This window comes from Hippoglossus hippoglossus, chromosome 13, assembly GCF_009819705.1.
Source record: "Hippoglossus hippoglossus isolate fHipHip1 chromosome 13, fHipHip1.pri, whole genome shotgun sequence".
Lineage (NCBI taxonomy): Eukaryota > Metazoa > Chordata > Actinopteri > Pleuronectiformes > Pleuronectidae > Hippoglossus > Hippoglossus hippoglossus.
In genome coordinates this window covers 4,445,078-4,469,947 of record NC_047163.1, presented here as the reverse complement: position 1 = coordinate 4,469,947, position 24,870 = coordinate 4,445,078, and the positions used below count along the sequence as shown (strand labels likewise).

At 44.4% G+C, this 24,870-nt stretch overlaps 2 protein-coding genes across 2 annotated transcripts in view; one reads left to right on the top strand and one right to left on the bottom strand.

Annotated features, from left to right (window-relative positions):
* zmp:0000001236 (mastermind-like protein 2) overlaps window positions 1-10,658 on the top strand; it is a 40,707-nt gene extending 30,049 nt beyond the window's left edge. Inside the window, exons 2-5 of the mRNA XM_034605211.1 lie at window positions 2,137-3,357; window positions 9,028-9,192; window positions 9,289-9,397; window positions 9,480-10,658. Coding sequence (XP_034461102.1) covers window positions 2,137-3,357; window positions 9,028-9,192; window positions 9,289-9,397; window positions 9,480-10,324 — 2,340 coding nt within the window. The 3' untranslated portion in view covers window positions 10,325-10,658. The remainder of the gene's footprint in view (window positions 1-2,136; window positions 3,358-9,027; window positions 9,193-9,288; window positions 9,398-9,479) is intronic.
* A 2,073-nt stretch (window positions 10,659-12,731) lies between these two features.
* yap1 (Yes1 associated transcriptional regulator) overlaps window positions 12,732-24,870 on the bottom strand; it is a 28,694-nt gene continuing 16,555 nt past the window's right edge. Inside the window, exons 5-8 of the mRNA XM_034605212.1 lie at window positions 20,612-20,775; window positions 18,153-18,280; window positions 16,889-17,001; window positions 12,732-15,782 (exon numbers count right to left, since the gene is read on the bottom strand). Coding sequence (XP_034461103.1) covers window positions 15,547-15,782; window positions 16,889-17,001; window positions 18,153-18,280; window positions 20,612-20,775 — 641 coding nt within the window. The 3' untranslated portion in view covers window positions 12,732-15,546. The remainder of the gene's footprint in view (window positions 15,783-16,888; window positions 17,002-18,152; window positions 18,281-20,611; window positions 20,776-24,870) is intronic.

The following is a 24,870-nucleotide window of genomic DNA, read 5'->3' as shown; positions in this document are numbered from 1 at the left end:
AAACGGTTACTAGTACTACATTTTCCTACTCTGCATTTATATACATTCATTTCATCAAATAAAATTATTGCTATAATCAATCAGGTGAAATGTTGTGATATGTATTATTATACCCATACATAATAAATAGTACAGCTATATGGCTCAGCCTAAGATACATAATACATAGTACAACCAAATACGTCATACTAAAAGGAAGCTACTACAATCGCTATACTACTATAAGTACTACTACTACTACTATAAGTACTACTACTACTACTAATAATAATAATAATAATAAAGACATGAAACTAAGATTTTCTGTCCCAATTTATACATTCATTTCATTTAATTATTGCCATGTTATAATACAATCGCTGTTCACTGCATCCAAAGACACATGTTTGAGTCACATGTCGAACAAGAACATTTTATTGCACACAGACAGAATGTTATTACATTTTTCAGATGTCAGGAGGTTTGTAAATCAACCAGCAAACAAAGTTGAGAAGCAGGATTCTGCCTCCAGCTGCAGTTCCACACAGTGACGGCATGTTGTTGGCAAAAATAAATAAAGGAAACAAACTGGCCACTCTCACTTTGACATCAGTCTCCCTTTGTGTTTGGCCGAGTGGGATTTGGTGAATGGTTTATTTTGTTATGCCTTCACATTGGTCATTGTCCCGGAGCTCATGCACGTGTTTACTAAAATAAGCCCCATGTTTACCTGGAAGTTAATCATGCTTTTGAAAAAATGCTTGCACTCACCAAGCTAAAGGCAAAAAGCAGGGAGTCTGATCTTCTGCAGAAAAAAGAGCTAATTGCGCAGGAGAGATTCTCCATTAACGTCCTCAGTGGCAGAGACGCCTCTGTGCCTTGATTAAAATGTGAGCATGCAGGCCCGTCTCTAAGCAGTCGTTGAGACCATTAGCAGAAGTAACTCAGACACGAGCGGAGTAGAACATGTAGTGAAGTACAGGATTCGCTCCAAACCCTCAGGCTATGAATCATCTTAATGCAATGTGTGCCAGCAGGTGGAGATGACTCAAATTTGTTCCCACAGTGAAATATGCATCACTCTGATACTCCTCTCTCCGGTGTTCAGGTCGGCGTAGGATCGGAGTCATTTGGTTTCCATGCAGGCGCCACATTAAAAGATGGTCAGATAATGACACAAAACGTTTTTTTATGTGTATACAACACTGTGCCGCTGCGTAAACAATTTCTTTCTCAGTGAGTTGTTGACGATGACGCAAGGAAACTATTATTCTATTGACACGAGGATAACATCTGAAAACATGAGTAATCCTGTTTTTTTCACTTTGATAACATGGAGGAGAATTTTGCTTTTTTTAATGCTTTTACGGGGGGGGGGTGCTGGTTGGAGTTGTGAGTCGTCGCCGTGTGCTTAGCACCTTTTAAATGGAAAACACGGAGTTGGGACAAAAGGAAGTCAGATATCTGCACCAGCATGTTAAGCAGAAATCTCAGCCACAAAGGAGAAACTCTGCAATCTGAGGAAGCACAATGGATGAAGATATAATGTATGCAAATGAGGGAAACAGACAAAGACCCTATTCTTCTCTCTCGGGTCTGTCGACTGTATCAGATTCCTAACTATCTTCTCAGCCCCATCCGCCGCGCTCAAACTACATTATATAAAAACAACGTTCTAAGTGCTGCAGCAGCGTTTCTCCCTCATTGCTGCGCTGCACTGCAGGTCGTTAAACACATTTATATATTTTAAGCTCCATCCGAGTGTATCTGCGTGGTCTCAACGGTGCAATGGGACCGGGTGACTTCAGTCTGAATCTCTGTTGGAAAGAAGAAACTGTCTATTAATAAAAAAAAGTAATCTTCCTAAATTTCACAAGTTCGTCAAGTGCACTGCATCTACAGGCCTCGGAGCCAATTGTGAAATTGGATTAATTTACATGCTGATACTCTGAACTGGATTTTGGAGTTTAATGCACAGAACTATCGCCGCAATATAAATTGGTTGACAGGAATCAAGTGCAAGACTTAAAGCCAAGATATGACAAGGGTTTCTTTAGGGTTGGTCTCAAAATAAATACATAAAACCGTAGGTGAGCTGAAGGCTTTTGTGTTTATTTCAGACCAGGTTTTAAAACTCTGCTCTCTTGTCTTTTGCAGCTCCAAGGATCTCTGCGACGAAAGATCGAGGGACATGCACCGGGACACATACCAAAGCAGAATGGGTTATCCTGCGGTTTCTCGGGATCGGACTATAAGAGGGTCCGCGTGGACGCCGGCGCTCTGGGACATGGGCCTTGCAACCATAACTTGACCCAGTCTCACTCTCTTCAAGGGTCATCGGCCATGGGCATGCAGAGGAAGAATTACATGATGCCTCACGGAGTGGGGTCCGACATCTTCAACATGACCCTGAAGGAAATGAAAAAGGAGCCCATCGAAGTCCCGTCGTGCGGCCAATCAAACACAGAGATGATTTTTGACTTCAAGGATGAATGTGGCAGTCAGATTGACCCAGATCTCCAGGATCTGTTTGATGAGCTGACAAAGACAGTGTCCCCGCTGAACGACCTGGAGTTCGAGAAGATGCTGAAACAGGATGATACATTCGGTTTGGATCTAGGTCGGCCAAGCTCAGCAGGCGCAGCTGCCAGCCTGTGCTCCCTGATGGACAAGCCCATCAAGACGGAGAACCTGGCCAACGATTTTGGCCAGGTTCACGCCGGCTCGCCACAGCTTCGCCCGGCCTCGGCAGGGCCCTCGTTCACACTGACCAGCACCTCTTCCACCACCACTACGCAGAAACCCAACACTCCGGCAGGACACCCCAGAGCCATGCCCTGCTGGCCAGAAATATCCCACGCAGAGCAGCTGAAGCAGATGGCGGCAAACCAGCAGCAGCCGAGCTCTTTGCTCCATCACCACCACCAACAGCCACCTGTGGGATTGACCAGCTGGGCTCCTGCCATGAACAGCCACTCCTCCACCAGCACCTTCCCCCAGGACAAGGTCTCCGGCCCGGCGCAGGTTAACCAGCAGAGGATCGGCGCCCAGAGCAAAGGGATCAACAACTGCCTCTTCAAGTCAAACGGCCACAGCGGCTCACATCACTTGGACATGAAGATTCTTAGCACCAAGCCCACATTGCACTTCAGCCCCAAAGCTCCACACTCTGCCGGGGGTCAGCCGATGTCCATCATGACGAGCTCGGTGAACAAGACTTCAGCCCAGCAGCAGCAGCAGTCGCCTTCGACGTGCCAGAATCAGCCGCATTCGAGTCTCCACTTCCAGAACCAACAGATCTCCACGTCAGGGGCCCTTTGTCTGCAGCCCAAGACTGTTCCTGCCGGGCTGCCGTTCAAACTGGCACAACAGAGACAGGTAAAGGCTCCATTCAAAATCCTTTTAAATGTATATATTACTAGATGAAACCTTGTATCTCCAAACTTTTAAAAGGAGACATGTTATGCTCATATTCAGGTTCACATGCCCTATTCAGTCAATCTTTTAAACTTTATTTGCATAGCACCTTTAACACAGGTTGGTGCAGTTCAAAGTGCCTCACAATTTCCGTCAGAGGGGCGGCTATGTGTACATTATGCAAATGTGGGACAAGTTATGTCACAAGTATCAGCCGTGCTGCTGACGAGGCGTTCAGGAGCAGTGGGGAAAAGGAGCTCCCTCTGCTGCTTTTTTAGCTTTGCAGAAATTGTACGAACACAATATCACACACTTGAAAGAAAAAGTTAAAAAGCACAATATGTTCTCTTTTAAGGAGTTAAAACAAATCTGCTTTGCATTTCTTTTGATAGCTTTAAAAACACCAAACACAAACTAGGTCATCGCGAGACAATTAAAATACACAGAATATTCCTTCATGCATTTTTTATTTTAAAATGATCATTGGCGTTAAGAGGTTTTTATCACACAATGACAACACAGCAGATGTCATTAAATCAGCAGCTCTGATCTTTTATTACCAAACATGCTGCAAATCTGACTAATTACAATGTGAGAAGCTGAAAGTTAATTTCTATTCTCTCAAGATTCATCTCGATGATTTATCTTTTTGTTTTGAGTGTATGTTCTGTGTGTGTTTTATTCCTCTTTGTGTAAAATAAGTAACAGCACTGGATGTCATCTCCTCTGCTGAAGGTGTAGTAACATGACTCGCAGCGCATTCAAACAAACTCGCTCTCGTCCTCCTCATCAGTCGACATCCTCCGTTTGCTCGCAGCAGTCAACAGCGCGGTGGCTGTTTGTTTTGGGACTTTCTTGTTCATTGTTCTCGCTGCCGTCGCTGCCTTTTTCTGCTGTTGAATATGTATTTCCCCCCCGAAAGTGCTTTGACGATGACACAGATTGCCAGACCACGGTAGATTAACATGCAGGACTTCTAATTTCTTTGCTTGTCATGGTGGCTCCCCGTCAGGGCACAGATATGCACAGCGGGATTTGCTAATTGGAGGTTGTTAGCTACAAGGGACAAGTGGTGGAAAATGACAGTAATCTGCTTAGCCTGGTGCCGGAGGTTGAATCACTGATTTGTTATGATTGGGGAGATTTAGGCCGTCTCCCCCCCCCCCCCCCCCCCCTCTTTCATTTCTTGCACTAACAGTATCTGTAGCCGTCTTTGTATGCGAGCCACACAAGAGAGCTCTCGTAACCTCTACAGATCAAGGCAAGTGCCTGAGTGACTGGGAGAGGGTGGGAGGAAGGAGAGAGGGAGGGGGGGAAGCTGTGGAGACATTGAAGTAAACAAGATAGGATGACAAATACATCATCATGCATGGGTGTAACAGAACCTGTTTTACTACCAGACCAGGGAGTCATTTACTCCTTCAGCACAACGTGTAGCTGTGCACGCTCATGTATTACCCCCCCCCCCCCCCACCCCCCCCCCCCTTTAAAGTCTCTAATAATATATTCATCATCACAGATTTGTGTTTTATTTTATGAGGCTGAGCTCTTTAAAATCTAAACTATTGATTAATCTGTATCTGTATCTGTATTTTTCCAGAACTCTAAATGACCCCATTTCTAAACGATATAATCTATAACAATTCCCCATTAAAATGTATAAAAACAAAACAGAAATCCCCCAATTTTATTCAAGGTAACGTTCTTACCTTATTCTTTTCCCGTCTTTGTTATAACTTCCAGGGCAAACGACGAATAGAGAAGTTAAAAAACGATTATTCACTGTTGTTTGCTGCATAACGTGAATAAAACTTTGATTCATAACCTCATCCGTGAACGTGATTTTCATTCGGAGTTGTTTAAGGTAGATTTTCATCCGCAAGGGTGGTGAAGACAACAACTCCCATGATCCCACGCTGCTTCATGACATCATCAAACCGGGTCTTTTGTTATTGATTTGATTGGGAGACCCCTGGCTGCCGAAGTTCCAATTTCTTTTTAATCAAAAGAATTCCGAATTAGCAGTAACTTCAGCTTTAATATCAGTGATACCAGAGGCGTTGCTGATAATCACTAATGATGATATCTCCGTCCTTCTTAACTTAATGCAGCATATTAAAAATCTGAAATTATAAGAATAAAAATGGTGCATAATTAAAAAGCCACAGTGGTGAAAAGGAAATGGAAGAGACGCGGAAGAGCTTAATGAAAAAAGCTTTGACTGGAATTTGATCAATTATTTAGAAAAGCAAAGGTTTTCAAAGCCCGAAGCTCCTGGAAGTAAAAGTCACCTCTGGTCTTTAAATGCTGAGGACACGAGGCTCTGGCAGGAGTTCACCAGGGGTGAGACAACTTTCCTCCAAAGAAGGAAAGTTGCATTTTTGGTTTTGAACAAATGAAATATGCAAACGTGAAGGGAGGAGTGTAAGGGAGATGTGAAGAGGAGGTGTTTGAAAGAAGCTGAAAGCGGGTGTTTGTCTTGTGCTGTCAGCGAGGAGCGGGTTAAGAGTCCAGCTAATGAGGAAGCGACAGCTCACAAGAGAGGAGAAAGAAAAAAGAGTCTCTTCCCACAGTGAATTGAATTAGTAATGCTGGAAAAGTAAAAGGTCCTGAAAGAGTGGCCCTGATTTCCCCCAGTGCATCGCCAGTGAGAGAGACCGAGCACCGGGCTTCCTCCGGCTGAGTGGGGCCGAAGACCTTTTCTCCAAAAAAAAAAAAAAACAGCTTTGCAGTTGAAATAATCGTTTGCAGAGTCAGACGTGTCAAAATTCAAACCCACCACTCGGCAAAAACTCAAACCATGACGTCGCACACACACACACAGAGAAAAACACCTCACTCAGGGAAAGTAAGAAAAAAGTAGAGGACACTGATGCATTATGAAACCTGCTGTGGTTGGTGGGCAAAGCTGCTTCAAGGACACACTCCAGCGGTGGAGCTATGTTGTGTATTTAAGCTACAGTGACAAATGCTATAGAGAGAAAAACCTGACGTGTTAATAATAATTTCAGGCTGTCGTTATTTATGACGCCTGAAATCCAACGTGTTCCCATTTTTCCCTTTGGTGGAAAGCGTTAAAATATCTGTTTGCAATTTTCTGGTAAGGAAATGCCTCGGAGCTTTATGCACGCAGGTGCAGAAAAGGCAATCTTTGAGAAATATAGTAACAAAGTGGTTTTCCTGGCTCAATCTGAGGTATTTTGAGTTATTCACTCCTCTTGTAATATAATATAATAATGCGGGGGAAAGAAAGCAAGTTTTCACAATGGAGATTGGATTTATACTGTTGAACTGGAACTGGAACCGCCTCCAGGACAGATATATAAATTTCACTTTCTAGTTTTATAGATTTAACCATCTACTGATCCGGTAGAGTGAAAACAGTGATACCCTTTAGTCTCTATACACTATTTTATCTGCTCAGCATAAGGGAAGACACATATTTTGCATATAGTTCATGCATAAATCTGTTTTATTTAAGGGGGGAGTAATCTTTAATATTATTGAATAATCTGTTATAGCCAACAAACATATTTCAGGACTCCAAATGACCCAATTTCCTAAAAAAAATAAAGATAATATTGAGCAATTCTTTATTAAAATGACTAAAGGCAACTGGATGTGTGATATATTTTGTTGACTTGTGCGCCTACATTGTGCATTGCTTTCGTGATTAGCCTCAGCTAATATGGATTCCCATTGAGAGCTAGCACTTTGCTTTCTCTCCTTTCTACGTAAACAGAAACACCCCCGAATTGTAAGTGCAACTCAAGCCGAAGCTCTTCTTGATGTAAATAACGTCTCTGCGGCGCTTGTTGATCATCCCGGTGGCACCACATCCCTCAGTTGGGATAAGGGCTGAGCCACGAGGGTTGAGCCTCTGCACCGGGTCACTCCGGCAGCGCAGTGAAGGGAGTGCTTGTTTCCTGGGAAAGGGAGCCGCGGCCAAGTCCAGATGCCGAGCTGCTCCCCGGGGACCGGCGTCCCGAGTCCAGACTTGGAGGAAGTGCCGTGTGAGAGCCGGCGAGGCTGGGCCTGGATCACTGTCAGCTGCCTACACTGCCGCAGGATGGGAGACTAAATCACTCCGCTCCTTCTCTGAGGCCCGAGCCACATGTGGTATTCATTTACAACAAGCTTGTGAAGAATGAGAAGGGGGGGTGAAAAACACGGAAAACAGCTCTATGACACATGAGGATGACAGAGAGGATTACTCAGTCGTACATGCTAGAACACCCCTCACTGGGTTTGTCTTACAGCGGGCGATGGAACAAGCCCTCTCCAGTGTACCTCTGTGGGGGGAAAATGTCTGTGATGGACACGGTTTCTCACAGTCCGCTCACAGCGAGGCGAAGCCAGCCACTGCGCTTTCGGAGAGTAACAGGAGAAACCACTGTTTTGATGTTTTAGTCCCTGTGTAACCTCATTGCCATGCTCGGTCTGCTGTGTGGGTTGAGCTCAGGCGAGGAAGCTGAATATTAGCTCATCTGAAATGGCTTGTGACTCCTGATGAGTTTCAACTTCACTCGCTCTCTAATCCTGGCTCGTTAGTTCTCCATATTTCAGCCCCCATTCATTATCATTCACCGACGCACGCACACACACTCTCTCTCTCACTCTCACAGACACACACAGACATGCACGTACACACAAACACACACTTCCCTCTCTTTTCTTTCGGTTTTTCTTCTGGGACCACAGAGTCACCACCCTGTAGTGAGTCGTCCTCAGCAAAGAATCTGTTCCCTAAGTAATAGCTTCTGCTAAATGCACTGTTGGATTTAATCCACTTCACCCTGGGAAATATTTAAAGTCAACACAATGACTGACACTGTACACACAGCCTGTGTTGACTGGGATTTTGTGCACATTAACCTCATTCGTGACAAATGCCTGCACTTTGTCGAAGCCCCAGCGTGGTGAGAGTGTCCTTGTGTCCACAAGAAAGACCGGTTTAGCACTTTACTTCTGGAGGGTATGGATGGCGTGTGCAAAAAAAAAATGCATTACAAGGATATGTAACATCTCAAATGCCAAGATGGTGAAAGCTTTGAAAGCGAAAACGCACGGGACACGATTTCAAATAAAAAGACGGTTTGGATGTCTCAATTTCCTTTGAGTGCAGCCGACTACAACGTTTTAATCAGTGTGATAGTGTCAGGAGCCAAATGGGTTTTCTGGAGGGGGGAATGTCTCCGTGCCAAACACAACAGTGATCAGTAAAGGAGAGCTTAAATGGAGGTAGTCATGGTGCTGGCGCTTCTACTCCCTATCGGCACACATTTTCTGCTGTCTCAGGGATTCTTTCCACTCTCTTTAGACTCAATTATCAAGGGAGACGCAGGCCTTGAGGAGGAGGGCTCGCAGTCCCCCTCCCACTCCCCCCCCACCCACCCACCCTCCAAAAAAGAAAAATCCTCTCACCAAGTCTCCCTTTTTTATCTGCAGAGGGAGTCGCCTTGACCACATTCTGGAGGTTGCATAGCATCTTTGACACAGATCTAAAAATGCCTTGTAGAGTTTTGCCCTCTCGTGGCCAAACTCCATCATTGCATGTTTTTCTTTCACTTGCCCAGAAAAGGCGTATTTGCTGTTGACTTTAATGTGAAACAATGTGTGTCCTCCTCTTAGGGCGTTCCTCCTGGTCCCAGGCTGCCCATCAATGGGAGCTTAGGGGTCATGTCGGCCCAGTCGCAGCCTCGAGCCCCGGCGCCCAACCTCCAGCAGAAAGGCCCGAGCAAAACGCCAGCCATGCAGAGGCAGCTCAACCAGCAACAGCTCGCCATCGGCAACCCAGTAAGATCACGAACTCGTGAGCAGTTCAGACAGCAGCGATGATTTGTGAGAAATTATTGATTATATTTGCAACTTTTGTGTGTTTTTCTTTCTCAGGACAAAGACAGCGCTCATGATCAGTTCAGCCGGCACCTCACGAGACCCCCCCCGGATTACAAGCAGTCAAGAAGTATGGTGGGACTCAAGCAAGGAAACATCTACACAGGTATTTCCATTTCTGATCGGACAGAAATTATCGATGTGATTGTTTTTCATGCTCATAACCAGTTTTTCTTCGATCTCTTTAGGTCAGAACTCGTCCCCGTCTTCCAGCAATGGCCCCGAGAACGACCTGCAGTCCATGGCCTGTCACCTCCCGAGTGGGCCCGGTTCGAAGATGACTCCTTCGCCGTCGGAGCGCAGATTTGGCATCGGCACCGACTGTCATCCGACTCCTTGCATCGGCCAGTTCCAGCAGCACAACAACCAGAACTCGCTTGGACTAAATCAGAATAAACCGAGGTTCCTGGGACCGAACGGGCAAGCAGGTTCCTTTGGGATGAACAATGTAGCAGGTGTTCAGCATCAGAGGACGACAGCTGACCTGCATTCCTCCGGGGTCCCGGGGCAGGGTCTCGGAGGCTTGATGACAAATGTCAACATGGGGTGGGGCTCGGCCAACAAGCAGTTGACAGCTGGACTTGGCGTTAGGCGTATACCCAACCCGCTGCAGTCGCAGGGCGCGCAGCTGGACATGTCAAACCATCCGTACCAACAGCGGCACATCGGACCGCCGAACCAGGTCGCGCCAGACATAGGGATGCTCCCTCATAACCCCTCCATAAGAGACACGGGGCCCAGGCCCAACCAGCCGATCATGGGCTCCCCATCGGCGGTGGGGAGCCTGAACCAGGCCTCCCCTGAACAGAGGGTGCCGGCGGGGAACTTCGCCGAGCCCAGCCCCGGCTCTGCCGGCTACCACCAGAACAACAGAGCCAGCCGCCTGACCTTTGACTTCCTGCCCGAGGGAGACAACACCGTCCCCGGCATCAACACAGACTCAGACTTCATCGACTCTCTGCTCAAGTCCGGCTCCGGGAACGACGACTGGATGAAAGACATAAATTTGGACGAGATTCTCGGCAGCCACTAGTGAATTTTGGTTCACGAAAAAAAAAAAGAAAGACAGACCCAAAGCCCAGAACTGTAGAGGTTATGTACGTAAGGCGGAAGGAGAAAACATTTGTAAATAATGATAAAAAAATGGGATTTTATAAACTCACAATATTTGTTATCCAAGTAATACTGTATTGTTTTATATTGTATTTACTGTGAAATCTGTTTTTTCTGTCTCCAGCATATTTTCGGTTCCTGGTATTTTTTGTCCCAAGAAACTGCTTCTGTTTGCGGTCACTGTTGTTATGGTCGGTCATATTCAAGCTGTAGTGCTGTCCTGTAGGATCGAGAAACCAAATTCACACTGTGAAGAGAAAACATTGCTGTGTTGCTTTCAGGTTCATCTCCAAGTTTAATGTCTCCACCCACTATAGCATGATATGGTATTTACCTTCAGACGTTTTGCTGCCACACAAACACACACAGATGTTATTCTTTATTTTTTTCTTACGTACTGTTTCAAGCTTTTTTCGATCTGTGGTAGTTTTTCGATGCAGTTTAAATAATGTAACCATTCATTCTTTTTTTTTTTTTCATGTGATATTTAATAATTATTGGGATAGTATTAAAACATTATAACACATGCAATTAATAAACTTGATTTGAATTCAGTGTTTTGGGTTTTTTCTCTTTAATGGACTCAGCAAAGACAGAAATAACCTTTTCATTTCTATTTTTGTGTTTTTTATTGTTTTAATAGAATATAGTTATTGTAATTGTGTGACATGTTCTTTTTAACTCCAGGCAGCCAGTCCCCAATCGAATGATAATGAGCAATTTCAGTTTTAAAATATCAGAGGAGTGATGGCTCCCCTGCCACAGGCATCGTATACAGACAATACTAACATATAGATATTTCCTTTTAAGTGTGATTCTGGCATAAAACCACGAGAGGTTCTTACGTTTCACCGTCGCTGTCGACAAACCTGAAAAAAAACCTTGACAAGTGATGCAAGAGCCTGCAACTGTGTTTTCAAACCAGCTGTGTTTTTTTTATTTGAATTATCAAAGGAGAAATGTCAGAGACGACGCCGGTGAAGAAATGTGTTCACGTCCGATTTAACGGTTGAACCATCGACGTGCGTAAACATCAGCAGCTTCTACATGAAGAGGAATCGTGCTGCCGACATCAGGGGAGAACAACCAGTGATACAAAGTAAACATGATCTATATAAATGCTAATAATCAAACATATTCTAATCCATGTTCCGTGTGAATGATTTATTTAGAAATCTCCAACTATCTCCCGACCCTTATTCTGTTGTCTCGTGTATTATTTACATATATATAGTTATTGATGTGTTTGTTTATTTGAGTGTCAGGAGAAAAATGTGTTTTCTGGAAAAGTAAAGCTGCAACTTTTGACAACCATTTACGTTTAAATTTTATATTTACAGTTAACAGTGACATTATCTTTAGTTTATTACTTTTTTGCTAAATCTGTGAATATAAAGTTTACAAATATTGCTTTTAATCTGGGGAAAAAGTGACTTTAAAACAAATGTTTTGAGGCCAAAATTTGGTGAAAAGTACAATCGACGCCCCAAAAATATAAACTACTACTTGACTCCTTTAGATTTTACGCATCCTGACCCTAAACCTAACTTCTGCACACGACCCTAAACTCAGCACTTAACCCTAATGGACACTTACATGACAAAGTCTATTAGTTGTACTTCATCACGTGTGTTATGAAAGTCTTCATCGAAAGTTGTGGCGTCGAGTTGAGCAAACTCTGCCCTCTTGAAGTCACAGTAGGTAACTACATCTTGCTTATTGTGTTGCTAAGCTTCTAAACGGAAATATTACTCTGCAATTGTGTCCCAATAAAAACAAATGACTGAAATATGTATGAGGATATAATATAAACTGTCTAAGAGCTACAACCTCTCGCTTTAAGTTTCTAACAAGCACTTGTGCAATAAATCTACTAAGAACTATCCCATTATCAAAAGAGATTCAACAATCAAATGAGCGTAGAAGATTATAACGAAAGCGAAAGTACTTGTAAATTGAATCATTTGCACGGTGCCAAATCACAACATACATCATCTCAAGTACTAGCACATTGTTGTGTTTACCTTGTGGCTACAAAACTTATTAATATCTAAGTTATTCACAGTGAGTAACAGAGGGCAGAGAGAATTTAAACACCCAGAGGGCAGCTAAGCAATGGCTTTTAGATTGTTTCTGTACATATTTGTATAATTTCCTTGTATATCCTGTTTCATAATATGTGTTTATAATATTTGCTTGTAAATTTCCTGAGAAAACCAAACAGTTGTGTAGTCTAAACTCATAAAAACATTAAATTAAAATGTGTATTGATGAGTTTATGATTTAATCCCAAATACAAAGAATAAATTGACACGCAGGGGAAAATATTACCACAAAGTATATAGTTTATTTCAGGTCAATTTCAAAGTATCATATGAAGAGAGAGAGATATAATGTAACAGAATTTATTGTTTCTAAAACACATGCACATATCTATCGAAAAATGAATAGATCATTAATGAATATAAATCATTTCATGTGCATTTAGAAGAACTCTAAATACAAAATCCTTTAACTTGTGTGATTAGTTCTACTGCTACACTGACAGTCAACAGCTAATATGCTCCGACACGTACACACTAAGTAAGCATAAAATCAGGTTTGTGACAAAATGCATCATTGCATCAAAAATGAAAACTCTGTAGCCGTGCAATACAAGCACTGCAGTGTACCACTCGTTTTTTAGTTGCATTGTTCTCACCAACACTGTTTATCCATCTTAATCCATCGTCAACACATGATTTAATGATCAATAAAATCAAAAACAAAAAAAACAGAATAAAAAAAAAAAAGTTCATGTTCTCAGATCTACAAAAAAAAAAAAAAAAAAAAAAAGAATTGTTCCATCAAGTTAATGCGACCAATTGTGTAATCGGCTGGCAAACAGAATCACTGTGACATCCTGCAAGGCCTCATCAAGGGCGTGCACGGCAGGCGGATTATTCAGAGGTTACTGCAGTAATTAGAAGGTGTAGTCATGGTGTAAACATCAAAATAACATGATTATGAGAGTGTTGCCGGTGTGTCGTCTCCGCCGGGGCTTCCGCACTGTCTTCCTCGGAGAGCGTGTAAACATGTGAGCGCTTATAGAAGATGAAAAAAAAACAAAAAAAAACACTTGCTTCTCTTGTTCTGAAACCTTAAATCCTTAAATCTCAGGGTTAGTCACTCAAAACAAAACCGTCTAAAAGAAAAAGAACAAAACAAATAAAAATAGAAAGAATCTCTCAGCTAGACCTACTCAGACGTGCCCGTTAACACTTAAAAACCTACATCTTTTTTCCTCATTAGCTTATACAGTTTGTTCATACAGAGGCTGATTTACAAATCAAACCGTTTCTGGACTCGGTGAAAATGGAAGCAAAAATATATAAGTGTCGGCGTTACAAAAAAAAAAAGAAAGAAACATCTTTGGAATTTGCCACCACAATTCCTGACTGAGATAATAACTTGATTGTTTTCTTAATTACTCCACGAAAAAAAAAAAAAATTAACAATCCACATAACTCACTGCCAGTCAGTCAAACCCTCGGCCTTCTGCATCACCCCTTCGACTTGACTCTTAAACCTGCTCAAACTTGTCCAAGCTGTAGTTTACAAACCCCCTCATTTCCACACACGGCACAGCATCGTGCACGGAGGCGTTCAGCCGCCCCCCCCCGTGCTCACAGGAAGACGGTTTCAAACGTTGTATAATAATGTACGTTGTCACAATTGATCGAAGAGCTATAGTTTCTGTTTGAGATCTGCCTTTTTTTGGTTAATGTTTAGGAAAAGATAGTAAAAAAGCTGCATGTGATCAACAAAAAAACAAATCACACCAATATGTATATAGTAAATAAAAAAAGAGACAGGAAATGAATCGGCTAGATTGTTAAAATATTTTTTTTTTTTAAAAAGTCACAACTGAATCGATTCCGTGTCCTGGCAGACGACTTGTTCTCGGGCGAAGTGAGGAGCAGCGATAACAGTCGACCCCCCCGGTAAATGTAGAAGTTCATCGATGAAAGAAAATGAAGAACAAAAGCAAAATGCCGTTTGATCTACGCTATCATACATATGTAGTAACCTAAAAATAAAAAGAACACACACACAAAAAAAAAAAATAGATAAACAAAGAATGAATCACGAATTAGGCTTGGATAAGACTGAGATAAAAAGTTATTTCCCTAAATCCCCTCATGTGTTTATGAAACAAAAAAAAAAAAATACAATTCTGATTATTGAAACATTAGAAAGAGGAAGAGTGTGGCTGGCGCTCGTGAACGCAGCCTAATGCTTATTGCGGTACAGAAAACTTCGTAAAAATTGTTCGTGGTGCTCGCGTCTCAAAAAAAAAAAAAATACAACTGAAGGCACTTGATCTATCAAAGGTTTAACTTAGACTTGCTGGCACAGCCAAGCAGCAATGTAGTCGGTCCCCAGGCTCCAAACCTCAGCCCACCCCCCCACCCCCACCCAGCGGGCAAAAGCCATCATGTCCGAGCTGGGCCACACGTTGCCTTTACTCCAAATCAGTATTGTTCTTTATGCTTTTCGAATACATCATTTTTGGTTTCTCAGGCTCGTTGAATACAAAACAAAAATAAAAAGGAAAAAGAAACTTACAAGGCCAAAATACAAAGCTACTTAAGCTAGATGCAAATAGTCCCAAACACAGTAGAGTAGTGCTGCAAGAAATAAAAAAAAGAGGCACCGCAGAACCCCAGGCGATAAACGGAGGAGCAGTCTTTGCAGAGGAGTACGTGCCCAGCTCCGCTCTGAGGGGTGTGGTGGGGCGGCGGCGGCGGCGGCCAGGGGACGGGGTCGACCCCTGCTCTAGGTGGAGACGCCCTAGATTCACTGACAGAGCTGTGAAAGATTCGGGGACCCTTGCGTAATTGTCTGTTCATGGGCCAGCCTTGAAGACACAGACAAAAATAAAAAGAGACAACACACCAGTGAAGAGAGAAGAACAGAACGACGCTGCCTCAAAATTTTTTAAAAAGGGAGGTCTGGCCTTTAAAAACGCCCGAGACAGAAGTCCAGAGAGGCCTCGCTGAAATGTCTTGTAAAAGCATCTATGACTCCTTCACAGATCAGAGCAGGCAGCAGTTCGAGAGTGTAGGGAGAGGAGGAAGGGCGCACCCCCGCCCGGGCCTTCTATAACCATGTGAGGAAGCTCTCCTTGTCGATCTTGGTAGCTGCCAGCACGGACTCCATGTCGTTGAGGATGTCGGAGCTCAGCGCCTCCTGCAGACTGGGCATCAGCTCTTCGCTCTCCACCGCCATGCTCTCCCCCTCCAGGGTGCCCAGGTCCACGTCTGTCCCCGGGATGGCGTCCAGGTAGTCGGGGAAGCGGCTGGGCTGCGTCGCCATGGAGGGTGGAAGAGAGTCCCCTGGTGAACGGGAAGAAAGAATACACTTTAATTATCTAGGTGGAGAATGTTTTGAGGACGTAGTCGGCTCTGTAAATAACTGAACCGCACTCGTCAACCACGCGGACCATAAATACGAGCAGCCGAGAGGGAACCAGTCACATCACACTGCTCGCTGGTAATTATGTGCAGGGGATTTGAGAGAGCTGCACCATTACCCACATGGTGGTGAGAATTAAAAATCACTGTCATTATCAGCTCAGTGTATAAACTCCGGCATTAACACTCAACTGCAGTTGATTCAGCTAATTAAAAAGGAGTTTGCTTGACTCTTTAACAAATGGCTGGAAACTTTAGGCTCCTGCTGCATTTAGATGGTAGGAAGAGATGCTATAGTGATGATGAACAATGGGACAGCTTCGTTTTGAACGTTTTATTGTTATACAGACATGTTCACCCCGTTCATATCAGTATAGGCTAAATTAAAAACATCTCTTCATAAAATGCAGCACGGATCAAAAGTGGCAGGAACTACGTGATCTTTGATCTTCACATCGAAGGAAACATTGTCACGTTTTCTTTTATAAATCTGTTGATGAATTGTTACCAAAAACGTTTTACGCCACTAAACACCAATTTATATTAGGTGTTAATTATAACCTTCATGGAGGTTGGATTTAATTGATGACATTATCTTTAGTTATTTAATTATTTATGGAGAAGGTAAATATGAGAATATAAAGTGAACAAATATTGGTTTAAATCTGGTGAAAAAGTGACTTTGAAACAGCAGCCGAACCCTAAATCTAACCTCGGCACCCGACCCTCTTGTTTTCTCAATTAAAGCTCTATATTATTGATTGTATTTATATATTTATATATATGTAACCGTTGTTTTACAGCACGGTCGCACATACGCTTATGTGTCATAGGAGGCTTATAAAACAATGCTTCCTGTGCTGAAGCAAAGCGCAGCGTGGCCTGGAGCTCAACTCTGGTGAACTTTGACCCTCGATATCCGCTTCACATTCACATACGTGTGACTGCTTTAGTTTTAGCTAGGTGTTCCTAACAAACTGCCAACTGAGCGTACAATCTGTCTGCGAGTGATCGTTTCCCAGCCTCACCTGTGTCCATCTCATCCACGCTGTTGAGGAAGTCATCTGGAGTGCGAGGGACGCTGTAGCTGCTCATACTCAAGCCGCTGTCTGTGCTCTCGTCCCTGGAGTGGTAAGTCCCGCTGGAAATACAGAAATAAGTAAAACAAAGTTAAAAGAGCTGCACAGACGCTAATAAACATCCTCAATTCTCACCAAACTGCAACAAAATAAAAGCTTTTTCAGTCTCTTCGCAGAGTTTGGGACGACCTTAATGATCGTCACAATCCTACTTTGAAAAACGATCCCTCAAGAAACACACTCGGTTATTAAAAGCACACAGGCTGAAAAATAACAGTGTGGCCTCGGTTCCCTCTGGGGGGAGGGGGGGGATCTTCTCCGTATATATACGTGCACATTTCACCACTTAGATCTGTGCGAGCGACGCTGGCGACTAATTCACGGCGACGCCATTGAAACCGAGCTGCGCGTTATTCGCCCATCGATTGCGGAACATACGCAAAAAAAAAAAGGGCAACAATGAAAAGGGGGCAGAGGAGACAAAGGAGGGAGTGAGGGAGACATTTGACAAGCCTATACTAATTAGCAGAGGAAAAATATGTAGGCAGAGTATGGCAGGGGCAGGATGAATGAGGCCATTGTGAGAGCAGGGGAGCGGAGGCAACAGGGAGGAGGGGAGATTAGGTTGGCCTGTCTACTGACTGGACCACATGTTCTCATGGCCTGCTTGCTATTCAGCCCTTTTCCTCACTTCGTCCTCGTACAGACGAGCATGAATTATTTCCCAGGCTGCGACCGAGCGGCCTTCACAGGAGAGGTAGAAATAAAAACCCTCCTGATCACTGCTGTTTGCACATCTAGTCTCAGTCCATGTGTCCTCACTCCTCAAGCTGTGGAAATCGTGTTATAGTTTGAATCTAATCCTGCAGGGTTACAGCAGCATTTTAGGTTCCTGCATCGCCTCTGTTGCAGCAGTCGTACACCAGAGGTCATCATTGTGCAGTGAACTCCGGCGTGGAGCTGCAGGTCTGAATGAGTCATTACCATGTGAAGAGGGTTAAGCCCAGAGACTGGCCTTCTGTTTTTACTACTTGTGTAACTGAGGGAGCTCTCACCGGGGCTCCGACTCAAACAGCCCCAGCTCACAGATTCCCTCGAACACGATTCACTGAGCCCCTGCACGGACATCGCGTGTCTCGCAATTGTGCCGCGCCGAGGGGGGAACAATTCTTTCTCCGTTTCGCCGTACGGAACGGACATCCGTGAAACCAACCTGTTGAGGAATGGGTCGGAGCTGTTGGCAGTCATGGTGCGGGCGTCCTGGGCCATAGGGGAGGACACGGGGTTCGTGCTGCCATCTTGCTCCATACTGGTCGGCAGCTGATTCCTCAGAGCGAGCTCCTGTGGTAACGACAGAGAAACCCCATGAGCGACACAATCGACCCCGCCCCGAACCTCGGAGGCTAATTACACACAGCTACAGTTTCATGAAAATATGTCGGAGCTGCTGTCTTTGCATAACAAGATAAATTGAGGAATTGCACACAGCCTTCCAACATGGTGACTCTCCATTCCCCCTCATCCAGAGTGTCAGATTACATGAGGGGGGGGCGGCCACAGTTGGAGACAATTGTTTTCTACACATGCTGTATCAGATAAGGGTGAGGATATGAAGTCATGTTGGCGTTTTCCCTCCGGACCCCTTGAGCAGGAAGCTGAAATGACGGCGTCACGGTTCCTGGGATGTGAGGGTCAAAAATGACGACAAGGAGGAAAACCAATGAGATGTGACGTCTTCTTTTTTCAAATTTAAGTGGTTGGCAAAAAAAGATTAATGAAAGGCCTTACTTCACCCTTCATTTAGTTAAGTAATGAGATACTTTCTTCCCCATATTTGTTTTCGCTTTCAGATGTTGTAATTAAAAAAGTGTTTCCTCTCCAAGATCTCTCCCAGCACCCCCTCCGGTTGAGACTGACTATAAATGGTCAACGTTTCTGAGGCAAAACGATGAATTAAAAACCTTCTTTCCGTTTTGTTCTTCAGTTTTCACTTCACGCTCATTAGGAGAAGGTGCTATAGACGGTGGTCCCCTGATCAGGATCTATCCCCAAACCCCTTTTGCACACACATAAACAAACTGATTTGGATTGTGAAGCACTGAGGGTTACAAAACTATAAACATCCTCCATGGTTTTACTGGCTCTGTTATTGTGCATGTCTGAGCAGCATCAGCAGAGCTCGACGCTGCTGCTGCTCCACGGCCATGTGGAATACATTTGGGTGTGGCAGGTTTTGCCCCCAAGTTGAACTCTCTACTTGAGCCTATAGCCTGAACGATTACTCTATTTCCTCTTATTTCTACAACACTGTGGCCTCGGCAATCCAAACATCGAGTATCTTAAAAAGGTTACAGGAATGTTTTGGGGGGGTTTACTGGAATCGAGTGGGATAGAGGCGTCTGTCAGGTTTGCAGTTTTTACTTCCCACTACATTCTTTGTTTCATTGTCTGGAGCCGTTTGTACGTCATATGTAAAACTTTAATTCTTTCCTCATGTCATTAAACGATTCTTTATTTATCCCCATTTTACACACGTCACGTCTCAGAGAGGAAGACAGGACATGAGAATACGTGCACTGGTATAACCCGGTTACTCGTAACACCTTTGTTTACATGCATGACTTCTTTGTCATGCACACATGCTCTCGGTAGAAGAAAAAAAAAAGAACAGGTAGGAAACCTGTTTGACGTGACTAAGAAATCTGGATGCTGTCGCAGAAATCAATCTGTGCAAACCACATTTCTCCTCATCCCTTAATACCCCCGGTTATAGAAACCAGATTTCTCCCCGACACTAATCAGGTTTGTTAAAGCGCACAGTGCATGTGCTCTATGGACTTTCAGTAAGGATGGTATAACTTATCATTCTCCCTTTACAGCCTGGTTCATGTTCACACACACACACACACACACACACACACACACACACACACACACACACACACACACACACACACACACACACACACACACACACACACACACACACACACACACACACACACACACACACACACACACAACTTCCTAAACTGGGCTCTTCAAACAACCCACGCTCATGGTAAACAAAGTCCCCAGCGCTGCCATTCATAATCATAAAGCTGTGTTTCTGGTGTTGTGACACAACCTTGAGTAAACTGTCGTTCTGGGCTGCACCACCCTGTGACACATCCCCTTTAGGAAGCAATCAAGTGACCGCAGATGACTCAGCTCCTCAGTGCAGGGCGGTGTGTGATAATAAAAGACACATCAAAGGGGCCAGAGATCCACCACTGTACCTATGAATTATGACTCATATATGACCCATATTGATTCACTCGTTTTACTACATAAACAGTTTGCTGGTGTCCAACATGTGAGCAATCACAGGTCCGGTGACCCGGCTCAGCTGCGATCGACTGAAAGTGTATTGACCCTGTGACATTTGCATACTCGACTACCTTTTGTTTTCGTCTTTGTTTGATTGTTAGCAGGATTGAGCAAAAACTATTCAACCGATTTCCATACGATTTTGTGGAGGGGTGGGGCATGACCCAAGGAAGAGCCCAGTAAACTTTGGTACAGATCCGGATCAGGGGGCAGGATCAGGCACATTTAAATGATATCTGATATCGTTTGTGCAATTTGGTGCAGACTTTACTTCTAGTTTTTTTTAAACTCTTGATTCCTGACCTGTGGTCTCTGCCGAAGCAGCTCCTGTTGCTTCAGCCGCAGCCGTTCCTTCTCGATCTGCTGCAGCCGCATCTGATTGTTGCTGCCCATGACTGCACTGTGGATGCTGGGAGGCAGCTGGCCCGCCTTCCCTGGAGCACTCTGGGAGATCCTCTGGTTCAGGGCTGCAGAGGAGACAAAAGGGAGATCAGATCAGTCACTCCTGTCAGTAGAACATGTCGTGCACAGACACACGTGCTCATTTTGAACTTTGCACACAGAGGCTCTAAATGGCAAGTTTAGACTTTGCAGAAATGGTCGGTTACTACATTATGTCAAAGGAAATGTAGGGGACATTGACCCTAAACCTGTGATACCCGATATTTGGATTTTTTAAATGAGTTGGTCTTGTTTATAGTGTAAATTGATTATCTAGTAGTTTCTAAGGAAGATCCTTTGACCTTGTCTTTCATGTATGTAAAGCCGCCGTATTTTAAGAATTCCTCTGTAGTGGTAAAAAACCCTCATGTCAAGCATCAATCATTTTCTGGTTAACATGATATATTTTCCAAGCTGGTAACGTTACACTGATTCCTCATTCTGTTCTTTTCAAATTTCCAAATAATTGGATGCTAAAAACACAATACTACTCCATGCAAGGTCTTCAGGAGTCTATAAATAATCCAGTAACTATATCTTTTAATGCGTGGCTGCATTTAAACACTGCTCAACAAGCCTGACGACTTTGTCAGCACAGTGAACTTGTAAAAGAGCGGAGCCAGTGCAGCAGGTTGTGTAGGACGAGCGACGGCCGGATACAAGTTTCCCACCTAGTGTCTGAAACAATCACTATTCCTGTAAGACCTGATCCCCTCCCACTCACTGACTAAGACAGGCTTTGTTGGTTTCGTACATTGCATCAGTCATGACTTATCCTTTCATTGTGCTTTTTCTCTCTCTCTCTCGCTCGCTCTCCCTCTCTCTCTCTCTCCCTCCTTCTACACAAATCGCAGATTATCCCTCAAGACCGACGGCCTCCTTACGCCGGCCTGATGAGGCCACTTCAGCTGGTTTAATGAATGCAATATGAGCACATTATGCAAATCGGGCAGGGTTAATTTAAAATAGACCAACATCGGTAAACACCGCTGCGCTCTTAACTCCGGCTTCAAAGTCCTTTCACCCAACAAATGTAATTGCATTGTGCACTAACAAGCTCGCTATATGTTTACAATATCAGAGCAAACGTGTGTGTACTGAAAACACAGCTGCTCCCCAGTGAAATCTTTGTTTTTCTTTACTCTAGCGGGGGAAGGCTATAATAAACACGAGTATAAGGCCCGGGCACGGCAAATGCTGTAATCTATGCATGCAAAGTAGGTCACACGTTTTATCACTGTAGTGGAGACAGACAAGCAAATGTGCTTGACCACAAGGGGTGTAACGGTAATGGGACCAATGGGGAGCGCTGTTTGCTTTATGCGTTTGGAGCACCAACCAAAACAAAGCCCTGACGAGGGCACAGTTTTCATGCGGGGCCGCCTCTCCCTGTGCTGCCCTGCCCGCCCCGGCACCTTTCTCATCACCATTCAATCACTGTTTACACTATCTCACCAGCTGAATGAACCGCGGCTCAGGGCTCTCCCTGGGAAGCTCTGCAGGCCCCACCCTGCCCTGCCTTCCATCTCACCCCCCCCCCTCCCTCCCCCAGCTCTCTGTTCACTCCCCTGACAACCCCACCCCGACACAGCCACACACACAGCCACGGTGCAGCCTCCTCTCTCCCACACACACATCAACCCGAATCCACAGGAGAGTGTGTCACTCCTCCTCGCTTCTTATCTCTGTCAGATACTGAGGCCTTTTGTGGCTGGATCCCTCCGCCATCAGGACACCAGCTGTGGATCTGCCTCAGTTCTGACGCAGTCCACAAGTGAGGGGAGGCGAGCGCAGAGTGATCCACTGATACACGAGACCACACGTTTAATTAGAATTCTGGTTTCAAACAACTTGGGTCTAATGTCTCCGATAACACTGAACTCATAAGCTGCTTTCAGACATGCACGGAACTCCTCCGTACTTTCCCCGTAGGAGTTTGACGCAAAAATGAAAACACGTAGAGGACAATAGCCGCCGCCGGTGTCTACGTGTTGTAGAGAAAATCAGGTGATCTCTGCAGCGGAGCTAAAACATCACTTCCTGCGTCTGTCTGCCCCTGACACACCACAGTGTCTGAGCCGCTTCAGTGCAGAGGATTTGTTGCTGTTGTAAACGCGCCTGTGCAGAGAAGCTCCCGCTGTTTTGTGCATGTTTGAAAGGCAAACTGTTCCCTGTCTGAAAATATATATACATGTCAACGTTGCTGAAAGGCAGGTGGACCTCCCCTGCAAATATTATTTCAAATGACACTGGAGGTTTAGTTTTACCTCTGAATGAATCTGGATTAAACGCTGCCTTGTTTACAACCTGTCTCATGGGCGGCCCGCTCATATTTCTCTCCCCAGAGGATTTATTGTGCTGAAACCACAATGTTCCCTGGTCTTACTACTCTGGTTAATACAACGTGCGTAAATATGAGTTTGCAGTTTTCCTTTGTTAGAGTTCTGCTTGGAGACAAAATATACGGACAGACAGACGGATGGATGGATGCATAGATAAACTGAACTCTGTGTCCTGCTGCAGAACAATTATACAACTTAAGGGGGGGGGGGGGGGGGGGGGGTTGTACAATATAGAAAGAGATCCACTAATGCAATGCGATCGCACGGCTGCATTTCTTCTGAACCACTCGGTCAAGGACTACTTCCCAGACCAAACAATAACTAATGTTGCTGAAAAGAACTATGCACAACAATGGGTATATCGAGGCAGGGAATTACATCTGCGGGTGAGATAGCAGCGAAGGACAGGTTCAGTCCAGGGCCAGAAAGATTAAAGCTTAAAAAAGGAGGCCAGTCCAGGCAGAGAGCAGTGTGTGTGTGTGAGAGAGAGTGGTAGAAGTCTGCAGCACATACAGGCGGCGATAGCTGGTGGGCCAGGCAGATAAGAGACAACTTAATGCCGTCTGCCTTTTGTCTTCTTCACGCACTCCTGCAACACAACGAGCCAGCAACACAGGCCCCTTATCATGCAATCACACCGGCAGCCACATTACCCCACAAGATCACCTGGGGCAGGTAGAGGTGAGGAGGGTGAGGAGGGTGTGCCGGCGGTGGGAAGTTCTCAATGTGACCAGGGCAAAGCACCTTTGAAGGCTCGGTAAATATTTGCCTGATTTCGATTTTAACAAGTCTTAAAAAAAAAAAGGAAAAGAAAAAAGGCCCTTGGGAAAATGTTGTGTTTCAAGCGTCGAGATAAGTGGAGAAAGAGTCTGGAGGTAAAGCAAACACTGGTTTATCATCGCACTCCTGTAAGGTCTGAGTGAAGCCAGCCTGTGTTGACCTGGCTCTGAAGTGGAGATGGAAACAAAAGAACCGAGTATAAAGCAGCCAATCATGGAATTATTTTAACACTATTATATATATATATAAACTTATTTTTTATAAGATAACTTATTTATTAAGCTGAATAACAAATGTAGTTATGTTTTAATTTTTTTTTTTTTATTTCATTCCATCCTCCTTTCATTTGGAGGGTGTCGCTATTAAAAAAAGTTTCAAAATAAAAGCCTTAAATAAAAAAAGGGCCTGTTTCTTTCAGTTCCAACAAAAACCTGCTCAAAGTGTGTGAATCATCAAAAGTAGGCTTTTGGGAACATTGTTTTTTTAAATAAGTGGCTATGCGAATATCTGCCTAGATTGTCGGGGGACACATGACACACGGAACTTCTCTCGCTCTTCATCACGTTAATGTCGGCCACATCCTGGTCATGGTTCAGGACCGTGAATCATGAGCGTTGTAAAACTTGTCATGTTGTTGACGTGCTCTGCTACACGAAGCATCTACTGCACGTCTGTTTCTCCCCCGTTAAAAATGTTTTCCTCACCCTTGTTGAGAGTTAAGTGCAGAGGGTGTTGCAGCCTAAATATCAGAGGTTGAAATCTAAAATAAACCGTCCCTACATACATGCTGACGTCTAAAGGGTAAGTGAGAAAATATGGTTCGACCCTTTAACCCGACCACGAGTGTGTCATGGAGGTGACATCCGTAAAAAGAAAGGTGCTAACTTCTCCGACTGGGACAGCAGAGGCAGAAAAACATCACATGACGGATAACGCGGCGATGTGTTTGACGAATGGCGAGCGTTAAAGCATCAGAGCAAAACTGGAACACTCCCGGAG